Below are 21,986 nucleotides of genomic sequence, written 5' to 3'. Positions count from 1 at the left end.
TCAGTTCATTCAAGGGAAACAAGGGATAGCCAACAAATGCTGACAGTGACACTCATTCTTTGAAAGAATTTTTTTAAAAAATCATGGGCTGACTTTTCCAAGGAGTAGCAACCATGTTTAGATTGTCACTCAGCTCTTATATTATTACGTCAAAAATGAGCTCCATATTTCTGTGAAGAAATTCTGATCACGACTCTTGCAGAAATGCAGGCTATATCTTAAATACCTGGACTTCAGGGGTAGGTTATGAGGAGAGATTACAGAAATTAAATCATTTCTTTTCCAGCATTTAGAAGCTTAGGAAGTGATCTGGTTAAAGTTTTCAATACATTAACAGGAAAAGACAGGGTAGATAAAGCTAAACTACTTCATCTGGACATAGATTCCAGAACCGGGCAGTATAGTCTGTGAATTAGGGCCAGATCATTTGGAAGGGATGTAAGGAAGTATTTCAACACACCAAGGATGGTAGATGTTCACAACTCACCTCCACAAATGGCAGTGGATGCAGGCTCAGTTATTAATTTTAAATCTGAAATTGTTTTTTGTTTAGCAAAGGTAATAAGGGTATGGGCCAAAGGCAGATACTGTACATGGAGCTAGGCAATAGATCAGCCATGATCTCATTGAATGATGGAACATACTCCTATGTTAAATCCAGCTGTATCCTCATAATGAAAACTGTGAACTATCGGTTTGAGGTAAATATTCAAGAACAGGTTGTATGATTTCTAAAAACTGACTATACAAATATAAAAGGCATTTCACATATTGCTCATGTTTACAAATAACAATTTTTATTAAGTGCCTTACTTATAACTATGGTTTTAAAACAATCTGGATACAATTAATTCCTTCTTCATATGTAGTTCACTGAATGGCAAAATGATGGGTGGCATTTTCAAAATACATTTGATTTTGTCTTTATTGTGTCAAAAAATCTGTAAGTCAGCTCACTTTAAAAAATGACATCCCTTTGCTATATTTAGGAACACTATCATTACACATTAGATATTAAAACATTTTCTTTTTTCCAGATTCTGTTGTTTAAAGTGTTACACTCAAGGTTTTGAGAGTTTTCCACACAATTTCCCATAATGCACATGCTTGCTATAAAAATGTAGATTGGGAACAATATACAAACTATCTGGAAGTTCATTTTAGGTAAACCTATTAAACTGGTTATGTGTGACACGTCATTTTTAAAATATTGAACGAAAGTTGATTGAATAATTCAATTTGTTGCCTTATTTAAAATTAAATAAGACATTATTTAGTTTCATTTAGGTTTTCATGTTTGTTTTCAAAACTATCTAGGGATCAGTGGACTTGCAGCTCTTTTTATGTGATGTCATGTCTTTTGTTTATGCTTTTATTAACATGTTGATTGCATGTTTTCTTCATTGGTCCAGTAAACAATTATGATAATCACTTGAGCAATAGGTCAAGAAGCCAAAGAACATCAATATCTGTGTTTTAATTGTATGGTGGTGTTTGGTGTCACCTTTTTAATATTTACACAAGAACTGAGTATAATAATAAAATTGCAGTGTAATAAAACTGCAATAATAAAAATACTAAGGTATTAAACATATTTATTCTATAAGCTTATACCAGGATGATCATTCATTAATGAAACAAAAGTAATCAATATATATATATCTCTCTAAACAGGTAGTCATACAGCAGAATAATTAGAGTTCAGTGCAAAGTACTACGGCAAAAGCATGCTTTAGCCAAATACTGATTTCGCTAAAGCCGTTTTCCAGTCTAACTGCATACAGTTTATAGATTTATTTCAACAACTTTTAAACATTTTGCAAATTACATTAAACCTTGTTCATTTTGTTCTATGTTTGGGACAAGAGATTTCATGTCACAGGGTGCAATTGTACTCTCTCGATTGAAATAAAGAGAGTTATCGAAATTGGTATCCGTTTCTGCTGTCTTCCTCCTCCGCTTTTGAATGAAATAGCCTGCAAGAACCACAGCTACAGCAAGGGCAATAACCAGCACCACCACAATCCCCGTCATGCTGTGCGATGGGGTCTCTTTTGACTGGATGACTAAAGAAGGAAAAGCAAACAACACAATGAATTCCCAAAGTAATATCATACAGATAGCACAGAGATTGATGGAAAATGCTGGAAGTACTCTATAGTACTACAGAGAGAAAAACAAAGTTTCCCATTGGTGACCATTTATCAGAATTATCTTTAACATTAATGCAAAATATTAACTTTGTTTCACTCTCCACAGCTGATCCTTGGCCTGTTGAGTATTTCCTGCTTTTATTTTGGAGACCCAGCATATGCACCATTTTGCTTTTGTATGTCTGTAGGCACTATGTACCTACTGTAAGGTAATTTTCCTGTTACTTAATGAGAGCTAAAGAATGACAGGAGTTGTGAGTCAAGTGTGCTCTGCCATTCAATAAGATCAAGGCTAAACCACAACATTGACTCCACTTTTCTGACCCTATCTCACTATACTTTAATTTTATTAGAAACCAAAAATATTTAATCTTAGATATTAATGCATCGAACAACCGAGCAATCATAGTCCTCTGAAATAGAGAATGCCAAAGATTCACAATCGTCTGAAAGAAGAACTTTCTCATCCCAACCTCCTTATCGTGAGCATATAATTGTTCCACACTCACTCATCCAAAAAAAATCTATCTCTCAGCATCTTCCCTCTGATGCTTTCTAACGATCTAATACATCACAATTCAATCACCTCACATCCTTTTAAGTTCCACAATATGCAAGCCCAGTCTACTCAATCAATGTTCATAGGATCATTCTCAGGGATCAGTATAATGAACCTATATTTCATGCACTCAAAGGCAGTATATCCTTCCTTACGTAGGCATACCAAACCAGAAACAATACTCTGGATGGCGTTTTGCCAATCCCTAAACAATTTCAGCCACAGCCAGGGGAGAAATATTGGCCTCTTGTGTTTCTCCTCCAGCCCATTATTCCTCCAGCCCCTTTAATCACCGCAGTTTCTGTTGAGACCTCCAGGATGTACTTCAGATCCTTTACAATATAAGAGTACAGCACAGAAGAAGCTCATTTAGTCATAGAGTCATAGAGATGTACAGCATGGAAACAGACCCTTCGGTCCAACCTGTCCATGCCGACCAGACATCCGAACCCAATCTAGTCCCACCTGCCAGCACCCGGCCCGTATCCCTCCAAACCCTTCCTATTCATATACCCATCCAAATGCTTCTTAAATGTTGCAATTGTACCAGCCTCTACCACTTCCTCTGGCGGCTCATTCCATATATACCACCCTCTGTGTGAAAACGTTGCCCCTTAAGTCTCTTTTATATCTTTCCCTTCCCACCCTAAACCTATGCCCTCTAGTTCTGCACTCCCCGACCCTAGGGAAAAGACTTTATCTATTTATCCTATCCATGCCCTCATAATTTTGTAAACCTCTATAAGGTCACCCCTTAGCCTCCAAAGCTCCAAGGAAAACAGCCACAGCCTGTTCAGCCTCTCCCTATAGCTCAAATCCTCCAACCCTGGCAAGATCCTTGTAGACCTTTTCTGAACCCTTTCAAGTTTCACAACATCTTTCTGATTGGAAGGAGACCAGAAATGCATGCAATATTCCACCAGTGGCCTAACCAATGTCCTGAACAGCTGCAACATGACCTCCCAACTCCTGTACTCAAAACTCTGATCAATAAAGGAAAGCATACCAAACGCCTTCTTCACTATCCTGTCTACCTGTGACTCCACTTTCAAGGAGCTATGAACCTGCACTCCAAGGTCTCTTTGTTCAGCAACACTCCCTAGGACCTTACCATTAAGTGTATAAGTCCTGCTAAGATTTGCTTTCCCAAAATGCAGCACCTCGCATTTATCTGAATTAATCTCCATCTGCCACTTCTCAGCCCATTGGCCCACCTGGTCCAGATCCTGTTGTAATCTGAGGTAACCCTCTTCGCTGTCCACTACACCTCCAATTTTAGTGTAATCTGCAAACTCACTAACTGTACCTCTTATGCTCGCATCCAAATCATTTATGTAAATGACAAAAAGTAGAGGACCCAGCACCGATCCTTTGACACTCCACTGGTCACAAGTCTCCAGTCTGAAAAACAACCCTCCACCCCACTCTCTGTGGTCCACTGCATCTGCACCAGTTCTTTCAACAAGAAATCCTATCACCTTCCTCTCACCCACCAGTTGCTAAACCCCTTTCTTCTCCCCAAATTTACCCAATTACCTAATGTGAATATATGACCACATGGTAGCCTCACTAATGTTACCATCAGCAGGATGCAGGAGAGAACCAGCCTGTGATCAGAGGAGCATAACAGTGACAGAATATCAGATGGGGAAGCAACTCCTTACATGTTTGTCTTGGTCTTTTACAGGTTCAACATGAGCCCCAGGAATTAGTGTCTATTCTTCAATAAATTTAAGTTACCCAGTTACTGTCATGGCATTTGAAATAAGGAGACCAAATGTAATGTATTGAAATTTACTTACAATACAAAACTAAGTGTAGGTTTGAGTTACCATGAGGACACAAAGAGGCTACAAAATGGAGACAGTGAAATAACACCCACCTCATGTTGCAGCATGGCTGCCTTACTGCTATACTCCCTTGGAATAAAATTAAATATGCCGTATGTATGTTGTATATGCTAAAAATCCTGTGATAAATGAACAAAGCCATCCAAATCCCTTTGAATACTAACATTTCATCATCTAAAAATATTATACTTTACCATTCTTCCCATATTATACTCCAACTGGGCCATCTTACTTAACCACTTCACTGTCTCCATTTTGTAGTCTCTTTGTGTCCTCATGTAAACTCAAACCTGCACTTGGTTTTGTATTGTCAGTAAACTTGAATAGATGCTGAAGAATAGATGTTTGGCAGATAAATTCAAAGAAGGTAGGTGTGAAGTAATCCATTTTTGACCAGAACTGGTTGGAAATGAGCAGTGTTATAGTGAAATGCTGGGAAGAGTTGGAAATCAAGGAGATTTAAAAGACAATGTACACAATGAACAAAAATTATGTAGTCAGGTACAAAGAAAAGACTCAAAGAAGGACCAAACCTGCAGAACATGAGGTCTAAAATAAAAAGCATGAAAATATTGCAAAAGCTGTACAAACTGTTGATTGGACTGTGTCTAGAATCCTACATACTATTCTAGGCATTGCACCAGAGGACTTCTCACAAGTCCTTTGGAAGGAATGCAGCACAAATTCACGAGAATGTTGACAGGACTGTAAGGGGTGAATTACATAAATGAAACTTGCATGATATAGATTAATCTTTCTCAAATCCCCTCCAAACCTCCACTATTTTAGTTTAAAGTTATGCTCCCTGGTTATTGACACCTTAAAGGTAACAGCTGCTTTCTATCCACATTGTCCATGCTTCTCATCATCCGATGCACTTCATCAAGTCCCCACTCAGCCTTCTTTGCTCTATATAAATCAACTTGAGCCTATCCAGCCTCCCTTCACAGCTAAAATGCTCCATCCCAGGCAACACCCTGCTGAATTTCCTCTGCACCCCCTCCAGTGCAATCACATCCTTCCTATAATGCGGCAATCAGAACTACTCACATTATTCCAGCTGTGCACTAGTTTTGTATAGCTCCAATGTAACCTCCCTGTTCTTATAAACTGTCACAACTTATAAGGGCAAATGTCTGATATGTCCCCATAATTACCCTATTAACCTGCCCTGCCACCTTCAGTGGTCTGTGGGCAAACATGCCAAGATCGCTCTGTTTCTCTGAGCTTCCTAGTGTGTCACTATTCATTTCATACTTGCTTGTCTTGCTATTTCATCCCAAACACTTCATTTGACACTTAACAGGGTTAAAGTCCATCATTTGGTGATCTGCCTGTCTGACCTATCTCGGCAAAAGTGAGGACTGCAGATGCTGGAAACCAGAGTTTAGATCAGAGTGGGGCTAGAAAAGCACAGCAGGTCAGGCAGCATCCAAGGAGCAGGAAAATCGACGTTGTGGGCAAAAGCCCTTCATCAGGAATAGAGACAAGAAGCCTCCAGGGTGGAGAGATAAATGGTGGGGGGGGGGGAGTAGCAATGAATACAATAGGTGAATGGGGGTGGGGTGGAGGTGATATGTCAGAAAGGAGGTTGGGGGAAGGTGGCAAAGAGTACAATAGGTATAAATGGGGGTGGGGATGGAAGTGATAGGTCAGAGACGAGGGTGGAGCGGATAGATGGGAAGGGAAATTGGCAGGTAGGACAGGTCATGAGGACAGTGCTGAGCTGGAAGGTTGGAACTGACATAAGGTGGGGGGAGGGGAAATGAGGAAACTGACAGCTCAGCACTGTCCTCATGACCTGTCCTACCTGCCAATCTCTCTTTCTGCTTATCTGCTCCACCCTCCCCTCTGACCTAGCACCTCCATCCCCATTCTATTGTACTCTTTGCTACCTTCTCCCCAGCCCCACCCCACCCCCATTTTATCTCTCCACCCTGGAGGCTTCCTGCCTCTATTCCTGCTGAAGAGCTTTTGCCCAAAACGTCAATTTTCCTGCTCCTCTGTCTGACAATCTGTCTATATCCTCCTATAACCTAAGGACTTCTTCCTCATGTGAACCACTCAGCCAATCTTTGTGTCACTGCAAACTTACTTAGCAGCCAATCACACAAACTGCCTTCTACCATGACCCTCTATCTCCTGTCACTAAGCCAATTTTGGATCCATTTATTTTGCCACATTTATCAGTCGACCATGTGTGACCTTATTCGAGGCTTTGTTAAAATCCATATCAACTGTACTACCCTCATCTATTATACCTGGTCACCTCCTCGAAAATATCAATCAAATTTGTTAAGCATAACCTACCTCTGACAAAGCCATGCTGACTATGCCTTATCAAACTTGTGCCTCTGAAAGTGGAAATTAATTCTGTCCTTCAGAAATTTTTCCAGTAGTTTACTTACCACTGATGTGAGACTCACTTGTCTATAATTGGAACAGTTCCACAAACACCAGAGAATGTGAACTCAGTTAATTTTAAATCTGGGATTCACATAACTTTGCTGACTAAGGATGTAAATTAATATGGAGCCAAGTCAGGTGGGTAGTGTTAAAGTCATGATCAGCTCTGAGCTTACTGAAAGGTAAAAAAAAATACTTGAGGAGCTGAAAGACCTACTCCTATTCCTTTGCTGCCTAACTTGTCAAATATTTCTTTCCCAGCTACTCTTTTAACTTAATCTTGACTCTTGGGATCCTGCATCTTCATCAACCTTGTACTTGAGCTGAAGTCAAACATGCGATGTTCCATTCCATATACATACATTTCCAGCCTGGTAGGCCTCCAACCCTGCTCCACTCATATTACCATGTTACCTTTCCTATTGCACAATATTCTACTTATCCTCTCTTTTCCACACACAGAGAAAATGGGCAAACTCCACACAAGACAGTCATCTAAGGCTGGAAAAAACCTGGGTCCCTGGCACTGCGAGGCAGCAGTGCTAACCACTGCGCTACCGTGCCATCCAATTTCACTTCTTACCCCACTTTATCATCATTGATTATATCAAACCACTCGAGGAAAAGGATAAAACCGGATAAACTATCAAGCATCAACCTTGACATTGAGAACACCAAAGGCCTAGCATGACTGGTCAATATTGCAAAATCCTCCTCACCTACATTCCTACAAGAAAACCAGTCCTTGAATGAAAGTATCAATACCTGCAGTTTTTGTAGCTATTTCTTGGTTTGTTGATGTATGACTGTTTCCACAATTTATCACATTGAAGATTAAGTTCAACAATTTGATTATTAATTTCAAGAGTTTATTAAAGCGATAGGTATCTTTATTGTGTGACTACAAATACAATTTTTAATAAGGAATTAAGTGTCTAAAGGGATTTGAATGGCTTTTCTCAGCAAGTGTTTTCTCTGCAATTAAGTCCATAATGGATACTTAGAAATTAATTTCATCACATCATGACCCTTGAAGTCTGTCCATGATGGCTGCTGGGTGATTTGGCATGGAGAGTGTAAGGGAAAAGGATGGTGAGTCAGAGGACATGGATTGCTATTAATTTAGATATAACAGCTATAAAGGAGCCTTTGGTTGGCATGCAGGCTATGGTGGCTATCAATCCGGTGATATAAGGGCATTACTTGACATGGAGGGTATGAGCTGCCATGGGGGAAGGAGGTATTGATGCATGGGTTGACATGGAGGGTAAGAGGCTCCAAGGGGCATGATTCAACATGGACAGGTTGTCACAAATGACCAGCAAGAGCAGATGGGTGCTGAGGGAATATGAGTGATGAGGGCTAAATGGCCTGACTAATTTTATTATAGAGACAAAGTCCCAGAGCACCAAGTTGAAACAACCCTTATTGGTCTTCAGCTCCTTCCATGGCTGTCTACACACTGACTTGAAAGCCAACATGTACTCATCCAGAATGAAATACTGACATATGAAATAGTAGACAAGCTACTCCAATACATGTAAAGCATGATATCTGGATGACAAAGTGGAAAATGATTCTGGTTTGTCTGTCTACAGAAAGTAGGAGAAATCTATTCCCAACAGTCTGAATTCAATCATTGAGAAAATGATGGAAGCTGTCATCGACCATGTCACCAATCAGCAAGAACCTGTTGACTGATGCAGAGTTGACATTACCATAACCATAATTCATGATACCATTTGTTGAATCTTCATAATACCTTTTCCTTGGGATTAATATCCTTCTTACAGTATGTACATAGAGCCATACATTCTATATCAGATCTGAAAGTTTATAAAGTATTCCTCTTAATTAAAACATTAAAAATCTAACTGTAAGAAATTACAAGTAGCATAATGCAATCAAGAATTGTCATGTTGCTATATTTGTAACTAAGAAGTAAAACAGATGGAGTTAGAAACATTCAAGTTGTGATAACAAAGCCTTGTCCCATAAGGTGTTCTCCCACCAATTTAATTCACTCATTATTGACACTAATTTATCACTGTTCACAAAGCTGATTTATTTAATTTCTGCTTTTAATTTTTTGATGTTAAAAGTTTTTACATTTTCCCCTTTTTTTGTGATTTTAGCCATTCTTTGTCCATATGACACCTTTGCAACTGAGACTGGATGAATTAGCTCTATTCCCCGGCCTTCATCATTGGCTGGGGATGCCAAATCAAACATACGATGTTCCATTCCACATATTGGCAGATAACTGTGGTGTTCAAAGCAGCCAAGATTTTTCCCTGGAGCGTCGGAACCTGAGGTGCGACCTTACAGAGGTTTACAAAATTTTGAGGGGCATGGATAGGATAAATAGACAAAGTCTTTTCCCTGGAGTTGGGGAGTGCAGAACTAGAGGGCATAGGTTTAGGGTGAGAGGGGAAATATATAAAAGAGACCTAAGGGGCAACTCTTTCACACAGAGAGCGGTCCGTGTATGGGATGAGCTGCCAGAGGAAGTGGTGGAGGCTGGTACAATTGCAACATTTAAGAGGGATTTGGATGGGTATCTGAATAGGAAGGGTTTGGAGAGATATGGGCCGGGTGCTGGCAGGTGGGACTAGATTGGGTTGGGATATCTGGTCGGCATGGACTGGTTGGACCGAAGGGTCTGTTTCCATGCTGTACATTGCTATGACTCTATGACTCTAAGATTAGGATCTAAGCAATGAAATACATTGCATATGATCCTGGTCTGTGTCACAGAGTATCAGCAATATTTCATACCAATTTTTCCCTTAGAGAATATATGAAAACCACTTCCTTGGTTAAAAGTAAAATCTAGCACTCTCTATTTACTGCATTATATTGAGCTATTTTGGTAGTATTGGTCAAATCATTCATAATAAGCATAAAGAAGTTAATTGCTGGTGCAGAGGAGAATGATATTGAGCATCAAGTAGATTTGCAAAGTAAATCAAATTTATAAAGAACTGACAACAATAATATTTCGTTCACTACAAATAGGTCTTACCTTCCAGCTGTGAAGGTGCCTCAGTTAGTTCAATAACTGTAAAAAAAAACAAAATCAATTAACTTTCAGTGAATCTTGCTTCACGGAAACATTTCTCTAGGAATCACTGTATCATTCAACTTACTTTTCGGCATTTTGCAAATGAAATTTTTATTCATTGAACACACAGCATTGTTCCATTTACTTGAATCTGAGTACATTTCAACGCAGTTTTCATTTTTATGATCTGAAGGTTCTCCTTTATTCCAGTTCACAAAATCCACCACATTATTGTCTATCCATAACCATGCCCCTGAAATGAGAAACCACACAGTTCCATATGAGTAGAAATCCTGCAATCTTCTCATTTCACTAAGATGCCATTTCAATTTCATCAATAATAAGTTGCATCTATATAAAAACTTTAACATAGCAAAATATGCCAAACCATCATACAAGAGGATTTCTAATAAATATTAACATATTATACATAAAGAACCTTAGGACCTTCTGGAATATCTTGAAAAGGACAGGGAGTGTTTCAAATTTGAAGTTTAATAAAAACAAATTAGGGAAGTGGGCCATCTTTAATGAATGATAAAATGGAGGAATGGAGCAGGTTATGTGATCTGTTCAGAATCCTGTTGTCAGTAATCCTGGGTGGATGGGCATTAAAGATTAAAATGAGACCCAGGTTGTTTCACTGTAAAGAAGGCGTGTGCCTTTAAAAGGTGACACAAGCAGCTATGCTATTGGCTGAAAAATTGTTCGTCCTCAAATCCAAGAGAGCTACGACAAATACCAAGGTTTCTCAACAATTATACTTTAACCTGTCTGGTTATTTTCAAGATGGGATGAGGTTGGGGTCCAGGTGATAACAATTAGCATTTCTACCTGAAGACAAGGCCCAAGTCAGTCATGTTTCCAAGGAGATAGACTTTGAAAGAGGAAGAATCCTTAGGACTCTATTATAGGCTTTTCAAAATAAAAATGACTGGAACTCACAGATGTAATCAGTCTGCAAAAATCTGAGGGAATGCTGAAAAGAAAGCCCAAGCGAGAGATGGTCAGCAAGTCTTTATTGTTCACCAAACAAAATATTGGTAGAAGCTTATGCTCTAGTTGAAGAGATGAAGGCTATGGATGTTCAAATAAGTTTGAAGGTTTGCCTGCTCTGTGCTACAGGAATGCATCTGCAATGTAATATACACCATGAAAGTCTGTTTTGGGATCAAATATTATCCAACTTGAAAAGGATAAAGGAACAAATAATCACTTTGCAGCAGTTCCCAGTGAATAAAGTGTCTACTTAAGGGACAGAGTAAAGTTTAAACTATGGAGGGATTGGTTTAATTAGTTTAATGTTAAATTAGAGATGTCTTCTGCAGTTTAGAGTATGTAACCCACAGTAAAAGTCTGTAGCCACTGTTGCTTTCAGGCACTGGAAATAACACCAGCAAACTCAGCTCTGCCAATGCTGTAAAATCCTCCTTACTAACATCTCAGAATTGGTACCAAAATTGAGAGAGTTGTCTCACAGCCTCGACAAGCAGGGCTTAACAGAGTCACTCTCATAGAACCTCCTTACAATATCCCAGACACCAGCAACACTGCTCTGTCACTGGGACAGCACAGTGGCATAGAATTGGAAGGGAGTTCTCAAAACCTACTCCTTTATCTGATGAGGCCTCATGGCATCAGGCAAAGGCAAGGAGACCTTCTAATAATTACTAAGCACCATCATGTGACACCCCAGCAGCTAATAAATCAAAGAACTTCAGCAGGAAATTCCATGTGAAAGATGCACAAAGTGTGGCACAGGCTCAGAATGTAGTCTAGGTGGGGGTCTTCAATGTCTATTAGCAAGAGTCACTGGGCGGTGACAGTGGTCCCTGTCCAAGCTGGCTGAGTCCTGAAGGACATGACTGCTAGAGTGGTTTTGCAGCAACTGATGAGAAAAACCAACAAGGACGAAAAGCCCACTTCACCTCATTCTTATCAATCTGCCTGTCATAGATGCATCTCTCCATGACAGTATCCTCCATAGCTGTATGCCACTATCACACTGTGCTAAATGGGATTTAGTTTAAACAGATCTAGCAACTCAAGACTGGGCATCCATGGGGTACTGGAAGCCATCAGCAGCAGCAGAATGCTGCTCAAAGACAACCTGAAACCTCATGACCCGGCATTCCACATTCTACCATTACCATTTGCAGTACCAGGCGTATGTATAAGTGACATGTCAAACTAGAGATGCGCCAATACAGGGCAAATGTGTGACAAACAGCAAGTGATAGACAAGGCAACATGATTTTACAACTGACAGATCAAGTCTAAGGTCCATGCCCCTGCCATGTTTAATGTTGTTAATGGTGTTATACAATTAAACAGCTTACTGCAGCAGGTGGCTCCATAATTATACCCATTCCCACAGATGGGGAAGCTCAGCACATCAATGCAAAGCATTACCCTGAAGGATTTGCAACAATTTTCAGCCTGATAGGCCAGTGAATGATCCACCTCAGCCTGCTCCTCCAGAGATACTCATCAACATAGAGGCCAGTCTTCAACCCCTTTGATTCACTGCACACAATATCAAGAAACAGCTGCAGGGACTGGATATTGTGAGCCGAGGGACCTGACCATGTTCCAGTCAGAGTACTGAAGATATGTTCTCCAGAAATGGCTCCACCTATCACCCACTCTTCTCATACAGAGCCATTCAGCTTACAGCTTTGATTCAAACATGGATCATGCTACAACTAAACTGGAGTCAATCAGAGAAAACCCCTCTGTTGTTTGGAGTCGTACCTGGCACAAAGGGAAATGTTGAAGGTCAGTCATCTCAGCTCCAGGACATCTCTGCAGGAATTCCTCAGGGCAATGCCCTGGGCTCAAACATCTTCAGCTGCTCCATCAATGGCTTCCCCTCAATCTTGAGTTCAGGAGTGGGGATGCTTGCCAATGATAGTACAATGCTCAGCACCATTCACGACACCTCAGATACTCAAGCAGTTCAGGTTCAAATGTAACAAGATCTAGATGATATTTGCACTTGGGCTGACAAGTGACATTCTCGCCACACAACTGTCAGGCTATGACCAGCACCAATAAGAGACAATCTGATCACTGCCCCTTGACATTCAATGCATCACTATCACTGAATCCCCGCTATCAATATCCCTGGGGATTATCGTTGACAAGAAACTCAGTTCTATTCGCCACATAAATACAATGCCTACAAGAGCAGGTCAGAATCTAGGAATACTGTGATGAGTAACTCAGTTCCTGACTTCCCAAAATCTGTCCGCCATCTTTAAGGCACAAACCAGGAGTATGATGGAATATTTCCAATTTGGATGGGTGTAGCTCCAACAATACTCAAGACATTTGACATCATCCAGGACAAAGCAGTCCACCTGATTGGCTCCACATCAACAAGCATCCACTCACTCCACCACTGACGCTCAAAAGCAGCAGTATGTATTATCTACAAGATGTACTGCAGAAATTCACAGCACTTCCAAACCCTCAACCATTTCCATCTAGCAGAACAAGGGCAGCAGGTACAAGGGAGCATCCTAACCTGCAAGTTCCCTTCCAAGCCACTCACCATCCCAGCTTGGAAATATCTTGCCATTCCTTCATTGTCACTGGATCAAAATCCTGAAATTCCCTTCCTAATGGCATTATGGGTTAATCCACAGAACACAGACTGCAACAGTTCAAGAACACACCATCTTCTCAAGGGCGACTGGGAATGGGAAATAAATACTGGCCCACTCAGGGATGCCCATGCCCCTTGAGTAAAATTATAAGAAGGATCTTATTTGTAAGTACAAGCATTCATAAGTCTGATGTTTGAAGGTCAGAACCATCTGTAACAACAATATGAACCGTCAACAAGGTGGAATTTCCCAAGGTTCTTTAGAGAGCACCTTCCAAGCTGATGACCATTATCATCTTGAAGGATAAGGGCAGCAGGTACATGTGAACAATACAACCTGTAAGTTTGCTTCATCCTGACTTGAAAAAACATTGCTGTTTTTTTCAGCGTCATTGGATCCTGGGAACTCCCTCCTTAATGGCAATGTGGATCTGCCTCCCGCAAAATGACCATATTGGTTCAAAAAGTTCACCATCACCTTCTCAAGAGCAATTTGGGACCAGTAGTAAGTGCTGGCCCTGCCAAGGAGGTCATAACCCATGAATTAATAAGTCTAAAAAAAAGGAAGATTTTTACCTTCAATGTTCTGATACATTCCTACCCAGAATGATTTTGCTTTGTCGGCCATCATTTCTGATATATGGAATAAGAAGTGGCTTTCTGCAGCATTGTCTATACTTACTAATGTAGCCCCTGAAAAATTAAAATTGATACATATTATAATTGAAGTGTGAAGAGGAAAAATAATTGCCTCTTAATTAGGGAATTATATTTTTGTAAGAATGTGTTACATTGACAGATGGATTACCAAAGAATGTCAAATATATTATTTCAGTTTAAAGTAAAATATCACAGATGCTGGAAATCTGAAATGGAAGCAGAAAAAGCTGGAGTAAATCAACAGATATGGCAGGAACTCTGGAATATTCTGAACAGTTATATCAGAATCAAAATGTTAATTCTGTTTCTCTCTCCAGTGATGCTTCTCCAGATTATTTCACTTTGTTGTTTGCAGTAATTTCAACTTGCATTATAAAATTCCAGTTGTAGTAATATTTAAAATCGGCTTAGATTATCTGCTTTGCTGGTAAAAATTGACTTATTTGGAAAGTTTTTGATCTTCACTTTCCTTTTTAATGTTGGAAGAAAGAGATTTAGTCTGTGAAGATGTGTGAACTCATATATTAGAGTCAAAGAGTTGTACAGCACAGAAACAGACTCTTCAGTCCAACCCATCCATGCCAACCATATATCCCAAAGTAACCTATCCCATTTGCCAGCACCCAACCGATAGCCCTCCAAACCCTTCCTAGTCATATAACCATCTAGATGCCTTTTAAATGTTGCAATTGTACCAGCCTCCACCACTTCCTCTGGCAGCTCATTCCATACACACACCACCCTCTGTGTGAAAAAGTTGCCCCTTAGGTCTCTTTTATAGCTTTCCCTTCTCACACTAAACCTATGCCTCCAGTTCTGGACACACAAAGCCCAGGGAAAAGCTTTTGTCTATTTATCCTATCCATGCCCCTCATGATTTTATAAACCTTAATAAGGTCCCCCTCAGCCTCCAATGCTCCAGGGAAAACAGCCCCAACCAAAAACCTCTCCCTATATCTCAAATTCTCCAACCCTGGCAACATACTTGTTAATCTTTTCTGAACCCTTTCAAGTTTCACAACATCTTTCCAATAGGAAGGAGACCAGAATTGAATGCAATATTTCAACAGTGGCCTAACCAATGTCCTATACAGCTGCAACATGACCTCCCAACTCCTGTACTCAATACTCTGACCAATAAAGGAAAGCATACCAAACGCCTTCTTCACTATCCTACCTACCTACGACTCCACTTTCAAGGAGCTATGAACCTGCACTCCAAGGTCTCTTTGTTCAGCAACACTCCCTAGGACCTTACCATTAAGTGTATAAGTCCTGCTAAGATTTACTTTCCCAGGTGAAGATCCTGTTGTAATCTGAGGTAACTTTCTTCACTGTCCACTACAATTTCGGTGTCATTGGCAAACTTACTAATGAGACCTCCTATGTTCACATTCAAATCATTTATGTAAATGACAAAAAGTATTGGAACCAGCACTCATCCTTGTGGCACTCCACTGGTCACAGGCCTCCAGTCTGAAAACAACCCTCCATCACCACCCTCTGTCTTCTATTTTTGAGCTGGTTCTATATTCAAATGGCTAGTTATCCCTGTATTCCATGAGATCTCCAATGGGGAACCTTGTCAAACACCTTACTGAAGGCCATATAGATTGCGTCCACTGTTCTGCCCTCATCAATCCTCTTTGCTCCTTCTTCAAAAAACTCAGTCAAGTTCAAGAGGCATGATTTCCCATGCACAAAGCCACATTGTCTATCCCTAATCAGTCCTTGCCTTTCCAAATACATATAAATCCTGTCCTTCAGGATTCCCTCCAACAACTTGCCCACCACCGACATCAGGCTCACTGGTCTACAGTTCCCTGGCTTATCCTTACTGCCTTTCTTAAACAGTTAGCCAACCTCCAGTCTTCTGACACCTCACCTGTGACTATCGATGATACAAATATCCATGCAAGGGGCCCAGCAATCACTTCCCTAGCATTCGAAAGAGTTCTAGGTTATGCCCAATCTGGTCCTGGGGATTTATCCACCTGTGTGCATTTCAAGACATCCAGCACTTGCTCCTCTGTAATATGGACATTTTTCAAGGTATCATCATCTATTTCTCCACATTCTATATATTTCATGCCCTTCTCCACAGTAAACACTGATGCATAATATTCATTTAGTATCTTGCCTATCTCATGCGGCTCCACACAAAGGTCACATTGCTGATCTTTGAGGGGCCCTATTGTCTCCCTAGTTACCCTTTTGTCCCTAATGTATTTATAAAAACCCTTAGATTCTCCTTAACCATATTTGCCAAAGTTATTTCATCTTCCCTTTTTGGCCTCCTGATTTCCCTCTCAAGTATACTGTCTTTATACTCTTCTAAGGATTCACTCAATCTGTTCTGTCTATACCTAACTTATGCTTCCCTTTCTTTTAACCGAAACCTCAATTTCTTTAGTCATCCAGCATTCCCTGCACCTACCAGCCTTTCCTTTCACCCTAACACGAATATACATTTTCTGGACTCTCATTATCTCATTTCTGAAGGCTTCCGATTTTCCAGCTGTCCCTTTACCTGCGAACATCTGCCCCCAATCAGCTTATGAAAGTTCTTGACTAATACCGTCAAACTTCACCTTCCTCCAATTTGGAATTTCAACTTTTAGATCTGGACTATCCTTTTCCATCACTATTTTAAAACTAATAGAATAATGGTCGCTGGCCCCAAAGTGACACCTCAGTCAACTGCCCTGCCTTATTTCCCAAGAGTAGGTCAAGTTTTGCACTTTTTCTGGTAGGTACATCTACATACTGAATCAGAAAAGTTTCTTCTACACACTTAACAAATTCCTCTCCATCTAAACCCTTACCACTATGGCAGTCCCAGTCTATGTATGGAAAGTTTAAATCCCCTACCATAAATACCCTATTATTGCCACAGATAACTGAAATCTCCTGACAAATTTGTTTTTCAATTTCCCTCTGACTATTACGGGTCTATAATACAATCCCAATAAGGTGATCATCCCTTTCTTATTTTCAGTTCCACCCAAATAACTTTCCTGGATATATTTCTGGGAATATCCTCCCTCAGTACAGCTGTAACGCTATCCCTTATCAAAAACGCTACTCCCACTCCTCTTTTGCCTCCCTTTCTATCCTTCCTGTAGCCTCTGTATCCTGGAACATTAAACTGCCAGTCCTGTCCATCCCTGAGCCACGTTTCTGTAATTGCTATGACATCTCAATCGCTTGTTCCTAACCATGCCCTGAATTCATCTCCCTTCCCTGTTAGGCCTCTTGCATTGAAGTAAATGCAATTTAATTTATCAGTCCTGTCTTGTTCTCTGCTTTGTTCCTTCCTGTCCTGACTGTTTGACTCGCTTCTTTTCCCAACTGTACCAGTGTCAGATTGATTTCTTTCCTCACTATCTCCCTGGGTCCCACCCCAACACCTGCCCCGCAGCCCCCCCCCCCAGTTTAAATCCTCCCCAGCATATCTCCCTGTACTTACCAAGACGAATGCATTCAAGACTGGCGGACGCCCAATTTTTTTTAATTGCTCCTTCAAATAAATAGCAATGGCCATGGAATGGAATCCAGGATTTGGACAGTGTTGTTTCTGGGCATTTTCCAGGGAGCTGAGGTGGATCCACAGGTGGTTTCACTGACAAGAAAAAAATCAATTTTTTTCCTGCTGGCTGATCTTGTCTAATGGTGACTTTAGTTAAAGAAATTAATCAACTGTGTTTTTCTCACATTTAATAAGAAAATCTTCTTTCTCCCCAACCCTTCAAATTTTGTAACATGCACCAATTGCTATTTGAAAGGATCAGCAAATAACCAGTTAGGAATCTGCCATTGCTGTGCTTTAACTGATCGCTAGGAGACCTATGAAAGATGGCGGCAATAACTTAAATCAACATTCAATTTTCCCTTAGCCTCTGTAATGACAAGGGGCACATGACAGGAGAGATATCTGATCTGTAGTGATTGCTTTTTAGGTATTAATGTTACATTAAGCTCCAATCTAATGCTGTCAAACAATTGTGATAGACAGTTGAAGAGTCCGGTTCAAAACCCCAAAGAAGCCAACTATATCACCAATGTCTCCAGATAGTCTTTGTCAGTATGCATAACATGTACTCATTGCTAATGTGCAATAAATGATGTTGTTAAGCCAAGTGTTTTTATTCATTAAGACTCATTCGTGACTCATCTTCTACCACTGTTAACTAAGTAGGCTCTTGGTCTCAGTTTAAAGAGAAGAGTTGGGGTGCTTGTGGTGCAGGGGTAGTGTCCCCACCTCTGAGCCAGAAAACCTGAGTTCAAATCTATTCAAGAGGTGTGTTACAGCAGATCTGAACAGGGTGATTAAAAATATTGAGGAAGGAGGAATAAGGATAGCACTCTACCCTAACAATTAGCTGATGGTGGTTGGTTCCATTACAGTACATACAATAGTTACCATGTTACTAAATATTTGGAAATGGTATTCAAGATGTATATGCACACTACCAATGCAATGATGTTAGATGTTCACGTGGTAGGGTGAATTGACACAAGCATCTATTGGCTTTAGCATCACCCACTGCAGTCAGATAATTATAGTAATCCATGTGCAGTGCTCATTTGATACCAAAACTCCATTTTCAAACAGCACGCTATAGTCTAATTTGCATAACATGCCCTACCAACACCCACCTGTACTATTTAAAGGGATCAAAGATATAAATGAGAATTTCAATAGAGTTGGGCAATGTTATGAGGGTGGAAATAGTCATCGTGATAACACAGATATCTAGTTGATGTGCACATTTATCTTGATGACTTAAAAGGTCATTTCAAACACTAATCACAGTCAGTCTCCAAGCTGAAACTGAACATTTAAAACTGAAAAAGGCTCAAAATCTATTCTATCACTTGTCTCCTGACTTCATATTCTCTGACTTTATTTATTGATCTCAAATGGAGCCCCTGATTGAAGGCCTTTTGAAAATCCAGATAGGTTACATCTACCATATTACCAATACTGTCTGTTACCTCCTCAATGGGTTCACTGAGATGTTTCCCTTTGAAATCTGCACAGACTATTCATAATTTACTGCTCATTTCAAATCTACTTATTTGAATTCATCCTGGAAAGCCATTCCCACTGTTACAACTTTTCTATACATTCTGGGTGGGCCAAACCAGTGTTGACACTTAAAAACCCTGCCCTTGGCCACAACTTAGGTATTTGGAGAATAGGTAAATTTGAGAGCAATATGCTTTTAGAAATTACGAACACAAACCAAAACAATGCGATATATTTTTCTTTACTGATGTTGACCTTCCCTTTATTAACGTAATTAAAACTATGACTGCTTTAGAAATAATTGTAAAATAGTTTGTGTTGCTAAGTTCTCATTTTCATGCCATTAAAACCTCGAGTAAAAAGCATGTTTACCACAACTATAATGAGATTTGGTGAGCTAAATGTTTCTTACCAGGAGACTTTTTACAAACAGCATAATACTCATTGTCACAGGTTGAAGTTATCCATTTTCCATTTGTATTCATGAAGACACATCCATCATTGATTTTGGGCTCATCCACATCCCATTTAGAAAAGTGCAGTCTCCATCCATCTATCCATCTGAACTGTCCTGAAGTCTAGAAATATTTCAGTATTAAAATGTTGCATGATTTTCCTTAATCATTTCTACTTATAAGATTATGAGCTTTGGTTTTGTTGATGAACAAGGGCAAATAGAAATATGCAATATGATCCAGCCAGTGAAGCCCAGATCTTCTGAATGTATCAATAAAAGTGATGAAAGTTGGTAATCTTTCTTGACCCTGATTAACACCATCTGACTCTCAAACTCTCAAAATAAAACTTAAAAATCCCTCATACATATTGCTTCCAATCACGTGTCACCTACATTTTCTATTCATTTAATATTGTCATTCTGGAATGAATTATAATTCTTTAAAGCTATATCTTAAATGTTACATTTCATAAGGCTGTAAATTGAGATAATTTCTGAGGGTCACCAGATGTCTGTTGTGAATTAGAAAACAATTTTGTCTCTTGAGACAATAAACAGGACATTTTTTTCTAATGGGACTCAATATAGGTTAAGCCAAAAGGTAAATTAAATAAGTTAACACTTTATTGTAATATGCTGGTTTGCCTGTTGAAAACAATGGCTGACTGAAATCCCAAGGGGTGAGATGCCGCAGCCCAGACTTTGTTAGATTACCACAGCAACTTACTTAGACAGTGACTCAATATTTCATGGAAGATTATATGATAAAGTGGCCATCTTTGCTTCCTGATAAAAGTGATGCTAGCAGTAGTCAAACTAGCTTTCAAAAGAATTCCACTACAGAGAGAGATTTTGCCTTGAAGGAGGGAAAATAAAATATTCTCTCATCTAACTTGTTCAAGATTGACTGAGAAATCCAACTCAAGACAGATCAACTACAAGAATGCTCCTGCCAAAGTATCAACTCAACTGTGATACATCAACACGACACTGAATAGCAACTGAGTTAACATCCATTTTTATAATTATCCTTTTATCTTAATCTGTAGTTTTCTTTGCATGTGCATAAAAGTGTGTGAGAGTCATTGGACTGTGGTGTAGATTTTTGTCATAACAACTGTGTGAGAAATAGTATAACGTACTTAATTTCTGAACAGAAAATGTGTTGCTGGTTAAAGCACAGCAGGCCAGGCAGCATCCAAGGAACAGGAAATTCAACGTTTCGGGCCAGAGCCCTTCATCAGGAATGAGGAGAGTGTGCCAGGCAGACTAAGATAAAAGGTAGGGAGGAGGGACTTGGGGGAGGGGCGATGGAGATGTGATAGGTGGAAGGAGGTCAAGGTGAGGGTGATAGGCTGGAGTGGGGTGGGGGCGGAGAGGTCAGGAAGAAGATTGCAGGTTAGGAGGGCGGTGCTGAGTTGAGGGAACCGACTGAGACAAGGTGGGGGGAGGGGAAATGAGGAAACTGGAGATATCTGAGTTCATTCCTTGTGGTTAGAGGGTTCCCAGGCAGAAGATGAGGCGCTCTTCCTCCAACCGTCGTGTTGTTATGTTCTGCCGATGGAGGAGTCCAAGGACCTGCATGTCCTCGGTGGAGTGGGAGGGAGAGTTAAAGTGTTGAGCCACGGGGTGGTTGGGTTGGTTAGTCCGAGCGTCCCAGAGGTGTTCTCTGAAGCGTTCAGCAAGTAGGCGGCCCATCTCCCCAATATAGAGGAGGCCACATCGGGTGCAGCGGATGCAATAGATGATGTGTGTGGAGGTGCAGGTGAATTTGTGGCGGATATGGAAGGATCCCTTGGGGACTTGGAGAGAAGTAAGGGAGGAGGTGTGGGCGCAAGTTTTACATTTCCTGCGGTTGCTGGGGAAGGTGCTGGGAGTGGAGGTTGGGTTGGTGGGGGGTGTGGACCTGACGAGGGAGTCACGAAGGGAGTGGTCTTTGCGGAATGCTGATAGGGGAGGGGAGGGAAATATATCCCTGGTGGTGGGGCCCGTTTGGAGGTGGCGGAAATGACAGCGGATGATACGCTGTATATGGAGGTTGGTGGGGTGGTAGGTGAGAACCAGTGGGGTTCTGTCTTGGTGGCGGTTGAAGGAGCGGGGCTCAAGGGCGGAGGAGCGGGAAGTGGAGGAGATGCGGTGGAGGGCATCGTCGATCACGTCTGTGGGGAATCTGCGGTCCTTGAAGAAGGAGGCCA

The 21,986-nt window shown here is 40.6% G+C and overlaps 1 protein-coding gene across 1 annotated transcript in view; it reads right to left on the bottom strand.

Annotated features, from left to right (window-relative positions):
- Nucleotides 1-775: 775 nt before the first annotated feature.
- The window catches only part of mrc1a (mannose receptor, C type 1a), a 154,569-nt gene continuing 133,358 nt past the window's right edge, over nt 776-21,986 (bottom strand). Inside the window, exons 25-30 of the mRNA XM_060824977.1 lie at nt 19,747-19,912; nt 17,772-17,924; nt 14,219-14,335; nt 10,118-10,285; nt 9,994-10,029; nt 776-2,066 (exon numbers count right to left, since the gene is read on the bottom strand). Coding sequence (XP_060680960.1) covers nt 1,825-2,066; nt 9,994-10,029; nt 10,118-10,285; nt 14,219-14,335; nt 17,772-17,924; nt 19,747-19,912 — 882 coding nt within the window. The 3' untranslated portion in view covers nt 776-1,824. The remainder of the gene's footprint in view (nt 2,067-9,993; nt 10,030-10,117; nt 10,286-14,218; nt 14,336-17,771; nt 17,925-19,746; nt 19,913-21,986) is intronic.

This window comes from Hemiscyllium ocellatum, chromosome 5 (assembly GCF_020745735.1).
Source record: "Hemiscyllium ocellatum isolate sHemOce1 chromosome 5, sHemOce1.pat.X.cur, whole genome shotgun sequence".
Classification (NCBI taxonomy): Eukaryota; Metazoa; Chordata; class Chondrichthyes; order Orectolobiformes; family Hemiscylliidae; genus Hemiscyllium; species Hemiscyllium ocellatum.
The sequence above is the reverse complement of the archived record's forward strand: the minus strand, read 5'-3'. Positions and strand labels throughout refer to the sequence as shown.